Source organism: Kwoniella botswanensis, chromosome 2 (assembly GCF_036426115.1).
Source record: "Kwoniella botswanensis chromosome 2, complete sequence".
In the NCBI taxonomy this organism is placed as follows: Eukaryota; Fungi; Basidiomycota; class Tremellomycetes; order Tremellales; family Cryptococcaceae; genus Kwoniella; species Kwoniella botswanensis.
Genome location: NC_088600.1, coordinates 918230 through 935412, shown reverse-complemented (window position 1 = coordinate 935412; position 17183 = coordinate 918230). Strand labels below are relative to the sequence as shown.

Genomic DNA, 17183 nt, shown 5'->3' with positions numbered 1-17183 from the left:
GCTCGTGTGATATACGATCATTCAAAATGGATCATGCACGTTCGTTATTTTTGTTGTCGAATTGATCTTGGACTTGCCGCTTAATCGATGACCGGCTCAAGTCACTCCACTCCCTTCTGATCTGTCTGCAAGTCTGTATTTTACCTTCATCTATAGATAAAACGATATTCTGGAGCCCTGTATTCACAAGCAAGTAACGACGATACGTTCATTGACATGACATAAGGTGCATATGAAAGTACTTCATCACCCATAGGAAGTTATACATGATACTGATAAATGAACTATAAATCCGCTCTATAACACGGTATCGAGACTGAGATTGGAATGGTTGATCTAAGACCTAAGCAGTCGCGCTGATCTCACTGGCAGCTTTAGCATCCGATCCTCCAACCTTGACTTCTCCAGCAATCATGTTAGATCCTCCCGATCGACCGAATTGACACTCGTTGACGAAATCAGTGAACATCTATATCAAAAACAGATATCAGTATTCCATGAATCTATTACATACTTTCAATCTGATTTGGGTGGATTAACTCACCTCGATGGTGTCCAATGGACCACCAGCAGATTCAGGATGGAATTGTACACCCCAAACTCTCTTTCCACTCTCTGGAGTGGAGATGATACCCTCTACAGAAGAATCATTACAGTTGATGAAGAATGGTGCCCAACCTTCTGGAAATTCTTCAGTCAACTTCAAAGCGTATTGATGGTTTTGTGACTATATCGACAAACACATCAATGTTCTACTCTATAGGTATTTGACGGAAGACCTTTATTTTTACTCACAGTAACATAAACTCTACCAGCATTGATACTTCCCGAACTAGCCAAAGCCAATACAGGTTGATTATGACCTCTATTTCCGAAAGTCATTCTGTAGGCTTCCAAACCAGCAGCTAAACCCAGAACTTGATGTCCCATACAAATTCCGAAAATTGGTTTATCCCATTGATCGATAGTTTCCCTTACCCTGAGGGCAGTTTCCATAATTTGCTTGGGGTCACCTGGACCATTGGATAAGAACAATCCATCGAATTGATCTCTGATTGAATTAAAGTCATAATCCCATGGTAAAACGGTGACTACAGCTCCTCTTTTAACCAACGATCTGAGGATATTCGCTTTGGTACCGAAATCCAATAGGGCAATTCGTGGTCCTTTACCTTCGGCATTGAGAACGTAAGGTTGTTTGGTCGACGCTTGAGCAACTAAATTCTCGGTTGATGGATCCCAGAATTCGCTTGATGCAGGAGCAGGCTTGAGCGATTCATCACCTACTGCCAATCGACCGAGGGTAGTTCCCTGATCTCGAAGGAGAGAGGTGATAGCTCGAGTATCGACACCGGTTATACCTGGTACGTCGTATCGCTTACACCATTCGTGCAATGATTCGACAGCTTTGTAATGAGAGTATTTAAGCGCGACGTCAGAGACGACTACACCTGTACATTGGATTTTCTCTGATTCGAGGTATGGGATACCCGGGAATCCTGGTGGGGAAGAGTTGGAGGGAACACCGTAGTTTCCGATCATAGGTGAGGTGAAGACGAGGATTTGACCAAGGTAGGAAGGATCGGTCATTGAGTCGGTGTCTAAGTTAGGCGAGAGGCGAATTAGCTTAGTTGTCATTCTTCTGGTTTCCAGTCTGATTCGACTTGTCATGTCAAAATTGTAAACTCACAAGAAGTGATACTGGTACTGAAGACAGTTTCACCGAATTTAGAGTTCTCACTACCGAAATTATGTCCATGGTAACTTTGACCTGATTTCAAGTGTAACACCGCTGGGATCTTGGCGGGTAAGACTGGGGTGTACAAGTTGGTGTTAACGGGAGTAGCCAAAGTTCTCTTTGGTAGTGAGAGTTTACTGGAAGAGCCACTTTTGAGGGCTCGGATTGATCGAGCGATTGACATTGACATTGTGCTGGTATTTGTATTTATTGTTTATGTTTTGTTTGGATTTGGAGTAATGATAAGTTTTCTTGGCTCAGAGGGGGAAATCAATTATGTAAAAGAGTGAAAACTTGATCAGAAAGGTAACTGAAAGGTGAAAAAGACATAGTTAGCTTATCAATATCAGTTTAACATAATGACGGACAGAGATTACGAGTAGGATGATTGAGGAAAGGTGATAGTCGCGTCAAGGAAATCGAAGAGGACGAGTACAATATGAGATGAGATGGGATTTAGGGAGGTGAATGGAAGATGAAAGAAGACATGTATCTCATAAGAAAGTAACACCTACTCGTCAGAAATTCTTTCAGTCCACAGCATTCGACTTAGCGTTGATCGTAGATTGTTTGTTGTATCAGAGTGAGCTTTGATATCTTCTCTTTGATGCAGTGAAGGTAGAAGATATTCTAGGTTGTCAAAGACTTGTTGTTCAAGTGGATGTGATGATGCGATTGAGTGTAAAAGATGTAAAGAGAAGAAAGAAGAAGAAGAATGAAGAGATAACGAGGTGATGAGGCGTTTTGTATGAGAGGCCTTTTTTCCACCACTCACGACTCAGAATCAATTCCCAAATTAAATTTCAATTTTCGATCCCTGAAATCACTCGTTACTGTACTTATCACCGCCGGGATCAAATCAAATCAGAGCCCAGTACGACTGAACCGAATCCATCCATAGATAAGACGGCCAAACATTCACATACATATATATCTCATGCATCATCTCGTATGTAACCCATACACCAACTGCATGCATATCTACAACCGATTCATTCGCATAATATCATCTGCTCTATCTATGTACTCAATCCATCAGATTCACCAGATCTGCAAATGCATCTTTCTTCTGTGTCTGCTGTGATTGTTGTTGTTGTGGTCGTTGATTTTGTCCATTTGGTTGGGGCTGTTGAGGTTGTAATGAATATCCAGGTATGGAAGGAGAAGGTTGAGCTGGTTGCTGTTGGAATCCGTAATTAGGTTGCTGTTGTTGGAATGGTTGTGATTGTGATTGGAATCCACCAAATCCACCATTATAATTCGGTTGTTGCTGCTGGAGGGGGAAAGATGAGGAAGACGTAGGAGTATTGAAGAAATCCATTGGGTTTTGTCTCTGATGTTGTGCTTGTGAGCCAAATGCTGAAATACCACTTCCACTTGGACCAGCAGCGGGAGAAGGAGAACCCGAAGGACTAGGTGCGAAGAGATCGAAAGGTAATCCAGCGGCTGTCATACCTGCGTTATTCGATGTATCGGCAGGTAAGGCCAATCCACCTCCAGTTGAAAGGGTAGATGAAGATGGTTGATCATCATCTGCAAAAGCATCGAAGGAGATGAGATCGGCTGCTTTCTTATTGGGGTTGTTACTATTTTAGTGTTTAGAAACGATACGTAAGTTGATTAATCTCTGAAAAGATGGGCGACAACTCACGCTTCAACGACAGCCTGAGCTTTCGTCCAATCTCCAACTTTACAAGCTTCGAATCTTTCCAACGCGGTGTTAATCAGATCATTGCAGAGCAATAATCGATCTGTACGCATTCCCGATGAGTTGACAGTCTTGATCAGCCGCAAAATGGGTGATGGACAATGAGAAAACTCACCCATCATTCCCTCTCTCGATCCATCATCATCCTCAATCCACTTTTGAATCTTCGGTCTCGCACCTCTACAGGCCGCAGCCACTTGATCGTAGACGTCTCCTTCCAATCCTACTTTCTCACCTTCCTTGGCGTTGTTGAGCATATCATTGAGGAGTATAGCTTTGGATTGCACTTTGTCTAGTTCAGTGAGAGTCTGAGCAGCATAGTCGGGTTGTTTCTCGGGTTCCTATGGTCAGAGCATGGCGAAATTAGCTTACTTCACACAGACAATCTATCCGGAAGTTGAGGATTGAGTTCATTGTGGCGGTAGTGGAGGAGGATAATCAATCGGATCATAGAAACACTCACAGCACCAGCCAAAGCTTTCATCAATTCCTGAGCAGCCGCCAAGTCTCTCGGTGTACCTCTTCTGATCAATTCTTGCAATTTCTACGTAGACAACAGATACTGATCAGCTACTTGCGTTGAAATTATGCAAGGGCGCTCGCAGCTTACAGCGGACTTAGCTTGTCTATCCTCTTCTTCTAGCTCCTCAGGCGATTTGAGATCCTACAGCATGATTATTCAGCTACCAGCTCGCGAGAATCGGTGGACAATGTAGCTCACCTCATTCGGGTTAGCAGAAGCCATTGCTCGAGCGGCATCGAACGATTTGAACCGATAACCTATTCCCGTTGATCGTTGTCAGCTACTCAGACCTTGTAGTATGAAGAAAGCAGCTCACCTTTATAGCTTAACAGCCTGTGCATATCTCGGATATGTACTAGATCATCTTTATATTTCGAGTGAACGCATAATGTATTCTTCCATTCATGTATCATCTATCGACCAACAACAGATTGAACTTCAACTACCAACATTCGGAGATCTTATAGTTCATATAACTCACCTCTAAGATCCTACCCATGACTCTACCCACAACCATGGGTGGTCTCTCGGGAAACCTCCTAACCAGTTCATTGAGAAATTCCTTGGTACTAATCTGCAGATGTACCGGGTATCCGCAGTTCTTCACCAGGTGATCTAACACTGCTAGAGCTATGATAGCTTCATTGGGATTACGTGAGTTTATATGTGGTAGCAAACCGTGGGTCGCCTCTCTCGCACTATAGTATTAAAGGAGGGATGTCAGTAAAGGGCAATTGATCGATGGCCATTGTGCAGCTTGAATATGACGGACGACGGGAACACATCTCGACTCACCTGTTTGCCTTTCGGTTATTGATCATCTCCGCTAACTCTATATTCGCAACGTCATTAGGGGTAGGTAACGTAGGATCACAACATTGTTCTGTAAGTTCATTTCTCAATTAGCTAACAATTGGTTGTGGGTATATAGTCATACGTACCAACTAAAGCCTGAACGGGAGTGAGGCTTGACCAAGGTCTAGAAGCCATCATATTGTTGGTATTGGTGTTGCCGGGAAGTTGAATCTGACGCTCTTCGACCGAAGTTGAGGTTGAAGGTGAAGAAGAGAAGGGAGAAGAGGGAGAGAAGAATCTCGAGATTGATAGAGCTAAATTTGCGTGTACAGGATCCGTCTTGGCTGTTTTTTCTATACGGGTATGGATCTATCATCAAGTGATAGAATGATGATCAACTTGAGAGGAACAGATGCCAAAGCTATGTCTTATAGCTGTTGGTACACAAGGTCTACAAGGACGTGTGATGTGTTGATGATGATGCACCATGCACAGTGCTAGTAGATTACACCGTGGCATGGCGTAATACTATGACCCATGAACGGAATCAAATTATGCCACATCCAGTCCCACTCGAATACTTTGTTCCGATAGGTTAGATAGAGTACCTCCAATCACCAACCATCCATTCCACTGTCACCGCTCGAAGCTCTTGTTATTATTGTTGCGACCAAGAAGTATATTGTTGTTCTCCATCCTCGACAATTGAGACAACACGTCAAAATGGCTTCCATACGAATGCGTAAGCTTATCCAGTCTTGATCTTTCTCATGGATTTAGCTAATGAGAACATACACCGTCTTGGGGAGTAGAACCAGTCCTTCGAGGTAAAGGCGTCGTAGGAAGAAGATCAATACTTGCTACTCGAGTGAGTTTTGGTATCTACACAAATCGTTCTCTTCAGAGACTTACATCAGCACTTTGATGTTCTGTGAATAGTCTGCGCATCAATTGGTAGTAACCTCTTCACCAGACCCTTCTCACACTCCTAAACCAATAATCAAGTATGGACCACCTACCGGCGGACGATCATCCGATTCAGGTCATACGGTAACTGTATTTGGATGTACCGGTTTTCTAGGTAGATACTTGGTACAGAAATTAGCTAGACAAGGTACACAGGTGGTCGTTCCTTACCGAGACGAAGATGAGAAGAGACCTTTGAAGATTATGGGTGATTTGGGTCAGATCGTTCCTATGGTGAGTTTGGCGTTTGATCTAACAGAACAAGTCAGAGGTAGAAGTAGTGTAGGATTGTTAAAGGGAGTGGGGAGATATGGTCACTGTCCAGGATCACTGGATTAGGTTGAGAGAAAGAGCTACAGACGGCTTTGTCGAGCGCAGAACAACGGTTAGAAGAAAACATCAGGATGTGAATGCTAATTCTGCTATTTAATAGGAATGGGATGCCAGGAACCCTGATCAGATTGCTGAATGTGTCAAACGATCGGATGTGGTATATAATTTGGTAGGAAGAGATTGGGAGACAAGGTGAGTGAGAAACTCTATAACTTTTTGAGAACTTGTACTGAATGGTTCTGATCCACTTGCAGAAATTTCAAATACGAAGACGTAAACGTCAAGTGAGTAGATATGCCATTTGCGATACAAGGAACATTCAAGACTGACTACAATATGTTTTTGTGTTCATCTCATTCAGAGCCGCTGGACTTATCGCTGAAGTATCGGCATCCCTCAATGTCCCTCGACTCGTCCACGTATCTCACCTCAACGCTCACCCAGAATCAGCATCTGCTTTCTACCGATCGAAATATCACGGTGAAAGAGCCGTCAGAGATGCTTTCCCAACTGCTACTATCGTTAGACCATCTCAGATGTTCGGTTATGAGGATTGGTTGTTGAATGCTATTGCTCGTAAGTCCATTCATATCCACTTATTGGAGCATTCGACAATATAGCTTGCTGGTACAGACTTGCTCATCCCAAATAGCAAGAATGATGTTGATGTCTGCTATCATCTAGAATACCCAATCCTCTTCAAACTCAACGAAGGGAAGACCAAGATCCTCCCTGTACACGTGATGGACGTAGCTGGTGCACTTGATCTCATGCTCAACGCCCCAGTTACGAGTGTAGCCTCAACATTTGCCCTCCCCGGACCAGTCCTTCATACATACAACTCCTTACAATCTCTTATATCATCTATCACTCTCAACCCCATTTCCACTGCTCCCACCGTACCTAAACCTTTAGCCAAGGCCGTTGCCACAGCGTTGAACAGGGGGATCTGGTGGCCTACCGTTTCACCTGATGAGATTGAGAGGAAGTACATTGATGATTTGGGTATCGAAGCTTTCCAAGAATCTTCTGATGCCGCCAAGGTTCAATCGGGTTGGGCGGAATCGTATAAACCTGAAATGAAGGGAATAGACGGTGAAGAAGTTAAAGGGTGGAAAGAACTTGATATGACTCCTGATCCAATTGAGGATCATGCGATCAAGTATCTAAGAAGATACAGAGCAGCGTGAGTCACTTTTCAGTACAAGACGAACTTATGAATGTTTGCTGACCTGTGCGTTCAATACATATGCAGCACAAGTTACGATATACCTGTCGAAACTGGAAAACACAAACCTCCAAAGGCCTATCACGTCCTTCCTTAGAAGCACTTGTGTAGTGTAGTGTACCGATTATATAGATCGAGGGATAGAGTATATCATAGCGTATATGCATGGTCTTGCCACTGACTCGATAGCAATGCAGAATCTATTGTTGCAGACGGTGTATGTCCCTTACTTTACCGATTCAAGCATGATCAGACCGGATTGCATCGTTGAAAGCCATGATCAAAAAGCTGTAGAGATGAAGGGTCCGCAACGTGATTTCATACGCAAATACCCCGTTTCCATCAGGATCGACAGATGTCTTCGTGATTTTGAAGAAGACTTTGGGACTTGTCCAAGAAGGGTTCTCCAAGGTCCTGTGCGCAAAATAGCAAAAGAGAGTTCATCTTACTTGCCAACTCGTCATGAATGGACGGTATACGACATCTTCCATATGTCCATATGCCTCTATACAAAGTCTCATAGCCTTCATATTAGGTCTAATATAGGATCACCCCTCAATTATATTGTTCCGATACTCCTATCAGCTATCAGAAAAGAGGGAAATGAAAAACTGAGAGAGGAGAACGATGATGAGATGACCAGGACATAGCTCAGTGTTGTATTTTTATACTGCTACTCATCCTGAGAGGCAATATCCAATCGTTCCAAACTTTCCTCATAGCCAATTGGATCTGATGATGTATTTTATACAATGCATTCCTTGGATAAGATCGACCTAATGATGTCCTGATCCATGTTCTTCTCCGTGTCCATGTCCATGTCCGTCCCAAGGATGTCTAAGACCCTATTACATAAAGAAGCAAGCATATCAGCATTGTTCCTCCTCAATTCTCATCTGCGTCCGAGCAAGATCATGACTTGTCCGATTATTACTATAATCAAGTAGATCTGAGAATTATCAAAAGATACGTACTATCAAAGCAGGTCCATCTTGTCTATTATCCAATAAATGCATCAGCTCCTCCTTCCCATCACAGGAGTTATAATTGTTTGATTGACTCACCTAGCACGATAAAATATGAAGAACCACATTCCCGCTCCCAAAGCTTTAGCTAACCCTCGATGGAGGAGTGATGGTGGATGTGGGTGAAATCCTATCCATGTGACCAGGAAGCAGAGTCAGCGATTCGGTACTTCCATGCTTCCAAATGTACGATTCCATCTTTCGGAATCCCCTTGGACTTGGAGAAGCCGTCTTGCTGTCCGGAGGGTACTACTCACCTGCGCCGGCCATCTTGTCTATACTCTGCTCTTTGCTGTTGATGCTGATGCTACAGAGCAAACAGTATGTTGATGATCATAGTTTTATGCAAAGGGTAACGGATGGTTGGATGCGAAGGAACCAGGGTGATACATTTGACACCGTCCGCAGGGTTAAGCTTGTAGGTATGCCACATCATGATCCGGTTGATCCTTATATCCATATTAATGTTCGATAGATACGCGATTCAATGTTCAACTACGATAATAATTCACATTGATGTTCATCCCATCGTCGCTCCTTTGCCCCGACGAGAGTACTTGTTCTCGCTGTAATGTGCAACCCGATAGCTACGGAATGAGCCAAACTCGTCACTGGGACGAGAAAAATGGCCAACTCCTTCTGAGGTGTAATCAGGATCCAAATCTAGCGATTTGCAATCGTCACGATTAGTCGTCATGTCCGACCCGGAAGCTGAACAGCGGCAGTTGAAAAGGAGGATGCTGGAAGAGCAGCTCAGGATACTAGATGATGAAGAAAGACAGTGAGCATATGACAACTTCTAGAAAATGATGATGCATGGAGGCAATAAGACATGATAGTTGATAGCTGATAATCGAGGTCAGCTCCAGAACGACTATGTCGAATACACCAGTGACTGCATCGGGATCCTACCCACCTCAATGGGCAGCAACCATAAGTAATCCATCGTCATCAAGACACTCGGCGTTATCGTTATCGATATATGATGCTAGTCATAGTCAACAAGGATCAATTAGTGGTAACCTTCACATACCTTCGAGGGCATCATCTTCTTCCTGGACAGATCTTTCAAACCAAAACCGTAATCGGCAATATCGATCCCAACCGCAATCATCTTCCCAATCACACAGACCCTCTTCAGTCTCAAGGTCAAATCAGCAACAACGCGCTCATACTCAACCTCAAGCTCGCTCAGGACACCTGCAACAGCAGCAGCGGCATGATGATGGACAATATCAAAACCAGAACCAGAATCAACACCAAAGTCAACCTTCACCCTACTCATCTGGATCTACTAGGCATCACTCCTTTAGGGATTTAGATCGTTCTTCTACGGGTCCCTCATCCTCGACATCACCCCAATTCTCTTCCGCTCTACCCACACCTCAGAATGCGACTTTCTCATCTTCACAGACTGTACCTCTACCGTCCGAAAGGCAATTGCACGATTGGCTCAGAGATTGTATGGGACAAGTCGAAGGGCTAGATACGGATTGGAGGATCAATGGGAAACGAGTGGATATGTACAAATTGTTGGCTTCTGTCATAGGATCTGGTGGAAGTACAGAGGTGAGTGCAACTTCTGTGAGATACTTGATCTCTTCTGTCATACCAGGATGAAATGTTGATATGTGGATGTGCAGGTATCATCAAGAGGATGGTGGTTTATGTTAGCGAAATTACTCAACCTGGCAGATGATTTAACGCCACAAACAGTCAAATCTTCAATTGCCAAACAACTACAAGAGCTATTCCTACAGATGTTGGGCGGATTAGAGATACTATGGGATAAGACAAAAGGAACGGAAGAGAGAGAAGCGATACCTCGATCCCGTGAGAACTCCAATTTGAGCGGTTCCTCTACCCTACCAACGCCTGTTTCCGCTACGATGCAACCTGGAATATACAGCCAGCATCAGTCGTCTGCGTTCAGCCGACATGCTTCAAATAGAGAAAGAGAGGTACCGTCACCTCAACAGGAACATCACTATGTTGATCCTTCAAAGCTCACCCTACCACCCAAATCTGCCAAGCTGTTGAGTAGTCAACAATCCGCGAGAGGAGGGGAGTCGACGAATGTGCAACAACAATCTGCTATATCCACCTTTAATGCGAATTCAGCACACTCCAATACCGTCAATTCAGCAAACTATAATCCCCGTCACTCTCCTTCATCCTTCGCTAGACCTACTTCAGTCGCTTCAAATGGTACTCAACAATCACCCAGCATCCCCTCGCAGATACCATTGCATCAGCCTACACCTTCTCACCCACCCCCTCATAGGTTACCTGACCCCCTGACTTCACAGAATGATAGTGGTTCTGAAAGGACTCAGACTTCATCATCATCGCAATCACACATCCCTCCTCCCGCCAAATCGACTTCAACAGACATGATCCCTTCTCCATCACAGCAGTCCTCACGAACGGTGCAGCTGCGATTTGCCAACAAGTCCTTGGGTGAATATCAAGTACCTGACTTATCCTCTTTCAAAGAATTGGCAACCTCTAACGTCTTGCCTTTACCCCCGCTCGAACCCGATAGCAACGTTCAGAAGATGACTTGGAGCTCGGATCCGTTGATTCGGTATAGTAAGAGATGTCATGAACTGGGGCATTCGGTCAGGAAGCTCAAAGCTGGTCAAGCGTCCAGACAGATCTCGCCGGAAGAATTGGTCTTCTGGGCTAAATTATGTAAGTCTTGCCTACCAATTCAGTGCCGACTTTGAGAACGAAATGTTGACTTGTATCGTCCCTCATTCAGTGGTCATCATGGCCGGAAATCCCAGTGTCATTCCTCCACCTGTTGATGATCGACCTCCATCGAATCCGCCGCCAACAACCATGCCCAACCCGGCGAGCTCTTCGATTACGACTGCAGGTCCTCCTGGGAGTTCCACGAACCCCGTTGCACTTGTACCACCACCGAATGACCCGAACACGAATGCTCATAATCAGGGCGATCAAATGTCCACATCGAGTCAAAACCCCCATGCGGTTGGGCAGCCGACCGCTTCCCAAAGCAAAAAGAGGCCTAGGAAATCGGGCGACGATACCGCTGGTGGTCACACCGATACGCCTACAGTGCCAAAGAAGAGGGGCAGGAAACCGGGAGTACCCAATAGGCCGAAACAGCCAATAACGATTACAGTTGAATCACAGCCAGTACCGCAGTCTACCCAAATCTCTCCGAATCAGAACAATGGCGTACCTCAAGCGCCGCATTCACAGGCAACACCCTTATCTCAACCACCTACTGATATTGTCTCTGGGACGCAACCAACCCAGATTCAGATCGATCAAGCTTCGGCAGCACTCGCTTTCATTGGCCCTGCCAAACGTGTTCCTGCCAAACGCGGTCGACCCAAGGGATCGAAAACAGTGAATCGTAAATCCTTGCCAAAACAATCGGATGGACAGGAACGACCACAGTCAGATGCCAACATCGATCCAACCATCTTAGTCCTAGCTTCCCAACCGGAATCTATCCCTTCGTACTCACAGTACGACAGTCTCGCTCAATTGTCACAACCGCCTGCAAGCTTTCAAGATCTTTTCAGAGCTGAACATGAGAATGAAGGATTCCACCCTTCTCTATTTGCTGGACTTGCAGAAGCGAGACCTTCGGCATCGGCTCCTGCTTCTACTCTTCCATTTTCTACCCCGTCACGACCTGATCAAGATCCATCGCAAGCTTTGGAAACCAACAGTGTCAGTGATGGTTCGAATAGGAAACCTCTGACTGCTGAACAAAGAGCTGATAAATCCGCGAAAGAGAAAGCTAGACGCCAGAGGCTGAAAGCGATTCAAGGTATATTGGCACCACCTATGAAATATAAGAAGCCTCCTATCGATCCTAGAACTAGAATACCACTGGTACCGAATTTATCACCTAAGCGAAGGATCGATCTTTCTTCGCCTGATAGAGCTAGTTCCGCGCAAATTCGTGCTCAGGATATGGGACCTACGAGGATCTTAGGCAGAACAGCCTCTGCTCTATCGAACGAATTATCTGCTGGATCTGCTTCCCAAGTCGAAAAGACACAGAAGTATAAGAAGAAACAAATTGTCGCTCATGATGACAGAGCAACGGGAAAATTTTCACAAGCGATAGCAGCGAATATCGATATTATGAATATCGATCCTAAATTCACGCAAGATGATGGGTATGAACCTTCTCCAGCACAAGTTCTGGAACTCGCCAGGGCCCTGGTAGATAGTATTGACCCTATTCCTGATACTCAGGTTGAAGGTGAAGAAGAATTGCATGGAGCCAACGATGTTGATGCGGAAGGTGAAGCTGGTTCTGAGATACCTCATTCGCGAATAATGCAAAGTAAGAAGAAGAAGAGAGCAAGACCCAGAAAGGAAAAGAAAATGGTTAGTGTGGGTCAATCGCAACAAGGATCTACCGTACTTTCCACATCCGCACGAAAGAGCATTCTAGTTGTTGAAGTCCCGTCATCGAAGAAGACTGCTAGAGTGAAATTCGATGAAGAAGTTGACGGAGATGAACTGGATCCGGAAGCGGAGATTGAGGCCATTCAGGATCAAAGGGAGGAATCACCAGAATATGAACCTTCTCCTGAACTCGAGGATGACGGTGAAGGTGAACAAGACATCGAAGAGATCGAGGACGAAGATGAAGACGAAAAGGGAGGAAGACGAAGTAACCGTAAACGTGATAATACTACCACCAACAAACCTGTATTCGCGAAGATTCCTGGTAATTCAGGTAGAGGTGATTCCAGCGTTGTCGGAGCTGCTTCCTCTGCTGCCAAAGCTCGATGGGATCGGATCAAGAGACGATCTATTGAACTCAGTCCTTCGACCAGTACGAGAGGATCGACGAGAGGAACCCCGCAAGCCAGACCTTCTATCAGACGTTCTGCAAGAGAAAGACGGTCGAGCTCGGTTGTACCTATACCTGATTTTCAACCTTGGTCTGGCTCAGCTGGTGGAAGGTCGAATAGTAGACTCGGCTCGATCAGGCGTGAAGCTCAACCTAATCCGTTTACAAAAACAGATACGAAATCGCAGAGAAGGGTCAACTCTGTCGTTTTCAGTCCCGAACCTGAGTCTGAAGAGACATTGGAGCAGCTCGAGGATGAAGGGGAAGATGAACTTGAACTTGAAGAAGACCAGGAGGATGAAGGTGATGATGTTGGATTTGCAATTGAGATCGATTCGCCGAGGATTGTCAGGAAGAGAGTGGAAAAGAAACGTAATGTATCTTCACCTGTGGATAGGGCTAAGGTCGTTATACCCATTTCGAGGAGACGGAGGGAAGAATTGATTTCTAGAGGTCATTATAGTGAGTCAGCTTTTACATCTATATTGTTCGGTGGGACTAACAACTAGATTGCGATCCGATGTATAGACGCTTTCCGAGATGATGATTCCGACGATGAGATATCACTTCCCCGTAGAGCTCAGGTATCTCTTCGACCAATGAAATTGATCGTTCAGAGAGGTTCACGCACCATCCGACCATCATCCCCTGAACCAATTCCACTTCGATTCATGTTTCGCCCTGGCCCAGCACTGTTAGAACCATTCGCATCTATCTTGACTGAACATAGTCTATCTAACAGAGTACATGAATATCCATGTTTATGGAAAGGATGCGATTCGATCTTGGCCAGCGAAAAGCTGTTAAAGAGACATGTTGAGAATAGACAGCATGCGAAGCAAGGTAAAGAGGAAGTATCGACCGAGAGATGGAGTTGGAATACTAGGAGAACTACCGAGAGAGAAGTTGTGAAAGGGAAATGGTTCTATAGGTAAGTTAGGATCATCGCGGGGCATCGCTGGTGCGGGTGCTGAACCCATGTTGGGATGTTGATAGGTGTCATTGGAAAGGATGTGAGGAACCTTGTTTCACGTCTGAAGCCGATCTCATGCAGCATCTTTCTGCTAGACATATCTCTAAAGTTCTGAAGTGTCCTTATGAAGGTATGTCTGCTTTATTATACGCGTGCTGAGATGTTTGGATAGCTGATATGGTGAACGCTCTTATACAGACTGCGAGTTGACATCGTTGAATGTCTCTCATCTATCACGAGTAAGTTTTGACCTTAAATTGGTATGTCCCCCATATGAATAGAAATTAACATAAGTGATCATGATAGCACGTAATGAAGCAACACGATTCACCTTCCGACCGCCCAGTCCCTCTTGCCAACGTCTCCATACCTCTACCTCCAACATCACCACCTGCAAATTCTCTACCAGAGATGGCTAGAGCAGACGAACTTACCACTCAGCGAGTACTTGGTTCCGCCCATCGATCGGCATTCTACAACGCCAGAGTGAAAGAGAAAGTCGCTTCGCACTGCTTTGCAGGTCCTGATCCTGTCATTCACGTCGAACATCCTCCACACATGTTGGAGATTGTTGATGATGAAGATGATGTGATTGATTCGACTGGTAAAGAGAAGAGAAGAAGAGTAGAAGTTGTTGTTGAGATCCCATTGAGTAAACGAAGGAGATTGCCCGAACAGGAGAAAAGAGATAGGGTATTGAGAATGATGAATTCCATCGATACCGCCACCGTCTTGAGTGCTCAACAAGATCAACAACACAACAACGATAATCAGGAAGATCAGCCTCAGAGCCACAATGTCATTGATGGTGTCGATAATGGGTCGTATTCCCCTTCATACGCATATGATACGGCACCGACACCATGGATCGAAACTGATGCGTTGATGATTGAAGATGAACTGGTTCTGGGTGCTCCGACACCTGCCCCCTTCCCGATGTCATGGAATGATCAAGATGACGATGATGATGATGATGTGGAGGAGGAAGAGGATAGGAATGAAGCTGGACCATCAGGTGTAGAAAGGGATGATGAAGGTCAATATTTACCTCTCTTTCAGATGCCTGGCGGAGATGATGAGGAGGATGAGCAAGAGGCAAATGCAGAGTTGCAGGAAGAGGAAGAAGAAGATGATGATGATTTATTCAGGGAATTTGCTGAAGCTGTACAAGCTCAAGCTGAACCTGAGGTCGAAGCTCCTGAAGATTCAGAAATTACTCAACAAAATGGTATGACTGAAGATCAACAGGAAATCGATAATGATACTCCCAGTCGCATTCAACATTCTATTATCAAGCCCAACATGTCTACCAGTGTCCTCTTCTCACCCAGCATAACCACTCCGGCCATTTCCGCAGCGTCCAATGCGGTTGCAACTCCGGTACCACAGCGAAAAGGTCCGATATCATTCCCTTTCCTACCTCAGTCTCGACCTTCTCCAATACCGAATAACATCCCGTCGTCTACAGGTGTAGGCACCAACAGTCCATTGAGATTTGGCTTCGCAGAGAGATTCGTAGCTACTGGATTACCCTCGACTTTCAATGTTCAAGATGAACCGCCTACGGCTACGTCTGCGGTCAGAACTTCCGGTTCTTCATCGAAAATACTGCTTTAGAGGACGCTGTTCAAGTGACTCAGGAATCGAAGGGATATCAGAATGGTATCAATACTCGAGACGTGATTATGGATGAATCAGATGATATTGCCCATGAAGATGTTGTGAGATTGAATGAGGTTCAAGTTGAAATGTTGTCGTAGATAGGGATGTAGATGAAATGAAGCCTGATTAAAGAGGAGAGGAAGGGTTAAAGAGAGTCAATCCACATTATTTACTGTATTTGTAAATCAGCAAAAGTTGTACCGGTGATACCGTATTGTAACAAGTAGAATAAATTATAGTACATGTATCTACAGATCCGACAATATCGAACAGACAGTGTTGTATATACATTGATACAGTTTTGTCAAATCCTAGTCCACCAGCTTTCACCGATTTTCTCTGTTTCACCTTTTACCTCTTGATCATCCAACCCATTGACTAATTTACCATAAAACCTTAACATGTCTTTTTCGTACTTCTCTGTCTGGTCGTATATCCTTCTAGGTATAGCAAGTACGTCCTGTATCTGTCTTTTCGAACGATAGATCATAAATTCATCTGGAAAATGATAAATCAATGGTATTTGTATATGATCCGTAGGTTTGATTTCGGGAAGATCCGTCGAATCGAACCATTCTTGAGGTATCGATTGGACTTTCTCCCTCAGACCGTCATATGAATTGATATATCCAGATAGTACTTCTCTGAATGATCTCTCACTCCTATCTTGCTCGGATCTTGTAAGTTGGATTACGTCTAATATGATTTCCATAGTCTGATCATTGATCCTTAGAATTAACGTACTATCCTTCAGGTCCGACGATATAATCAATGGTCCATTATTCGACGTTGGCGGTAAGTAGGAATGAAGAGGTATTAAAGGATTGATGATCACACTCTGTGGCGAGATCCATCTAAGAATCGTTAAATCACTTTATCAGTCTTCACTACACAGATCGATCGACTATATTAGCAATTATTTGAAAGCTCACATCAACCACTTTTCTCTCCCATCCCTCCTCTCCAACATCTCCAAAGCACTCTTTAACACTACCAAACTCTCGTCCCTTCCCTTATCTTCTGATAGGTACCCAGCCAGACTTCTAACATACCTATACCCCCTAGCTTCACAGTACTTCCTGAGTGATCCTTCAGAATACGATCGTATATTCCTCCCTTCCTTTTGCCAGTCATCATGCCCCTGCTCGATAGATGGGAAATACTGTAAGATCGTTATATCATGTGATGATGATTCGATGGGGGATCGGAGGGGTCGTATAGTACGAGAAGGGAAGAGACCGATGATGTGGATGAAGACTAGACTGAATATGATTAGGGTTAATAGGATGGTGTGTTTTAGTATTGGGTGAGTGGTGATTTGCCGTATACTGTCGAACAATTTTGACATTTTAGATCTGTCCAGTGTGTCGATACAGTATT

The 17183-nt window shown here is 44.6% G+C and overlaps 5 protein-coding genes across 5 annotated transcripts; 2 read left to right on the top strand and 3 right to left on the bottom strand.

The window, feature by feature from the left end:
• Nucleotides 1-343: 343 nt before the first annotated feature.
• Nucleotides 344-1928, bottom strand: L199_007232 (carbamoyl-phosphate synthase, small subunit; the record flags this gene model as incomplete). The annotated part of the gene is made up of 4 exons (XM_064892926.1): nucleotides 344-469; nucleotides 545-727; nucleotides 796-1601; nucleotides 1691-1928. 4 exons carry the CDS (start codon nucleotides 1926-1928, stop codon nucleotides 344-346), a joined length of 1353 nt encoding a protein of 450 aa, XP_064748998.1.
• An 837-nt stretch (nucleotides 1929-2765) lies between these two features.
• On the bottom strand, nucleotides 2766-4962 carry L199_007231 (uncharacterized protein; the record flags this gene model as incomplete). Its single annotated transcript, XM_064892925.1, has 10 exons — nucleotides 2766-3324; nucleotides 3390-3489; nucleotides 3562-3787; nucleotides 3910-3990; nucleotides 4057-4110; nucleotides 4168-4226; nucleotides 4286-4382; nucleotides 4451-4667; nucleotides 4765-4852; nucleotides 4911-4962. The coding sequence occupies 10 exons, from the start codon at nucleotides 4960-4962 to the stop codon at nucleotides 2766-2768; spliced, it is 1533 nt and encodes a 510-aa protein (XP_064748997.1).
• A 525-nt stretch (nucleotides 4963-5487) lies between these two features.
• Nucleotides 5488-7388, top strand: L199_007230 (uncharacterized protein; the record flags this gene model as incomplete). The annotated part of the gene is made up of 8 exons (XM_064892924.1): nucleotides 5488-5506; nucleotides 5577-5632; nucleotides 5704-5964; nucleotides 6164-6255; nucleotides 6318-6347; nucleotides 6425-6639; nucleotides 6748-7249; nucleotides 7319-7388. 8 exons carry the CDS (start codon nucleotides 5488-5490, stop codon nucleotides 7386-7388), a joined length of 1245 nt encoding a protein of 414 aa, XP_064748996.1.
• A 1623-nt stretch (nucleotides 7389-9011) lies between these two features.
• On the top strand, nucleotides 9012-15758 carry L199_007229 (uncharacterized protein; the record flags this gene model as incomplete). The annotated part of the gene is made up of 8 exons (XM_064892923.1): nucleotides 9012-9097; nucleotides 9180-9885; nucleotides 9960-11010; nucleotides 11081-13630; nucleotides 13697-14099; nucleotides 14165-14271; nucleotides 14340-14380; nucleotides 14448-15758. 8 exons carry the CDS (start codon nucleotides 9012-9014, stop codon nucleotides 15756-15758), a joined length of 6255 nt encoding a protein of 2084 aa, XP_064748995.1.
• Nucleotides 15759-16107: 349 nt separating this feature from the next.
• On the bottom strand, nucleotides 16108-17151 carry L199_007228 (uncharacterized protein; the record flags this gene model as incomplete). Its single annotated transcript, XM_064892922.1, has 2 exons — nucleotides 16108-16657; nucleotides 16736-17151. 2 exons carry the CDS (start codon nucleotides 17149-17151, stop codon nucleotides 16108-16110), a joined length of 966 nt encoding a protein of 321 aa, XP_064748994.1.
• Nucleotides 17152-17183: the final 32 nt, after the last annotated feature.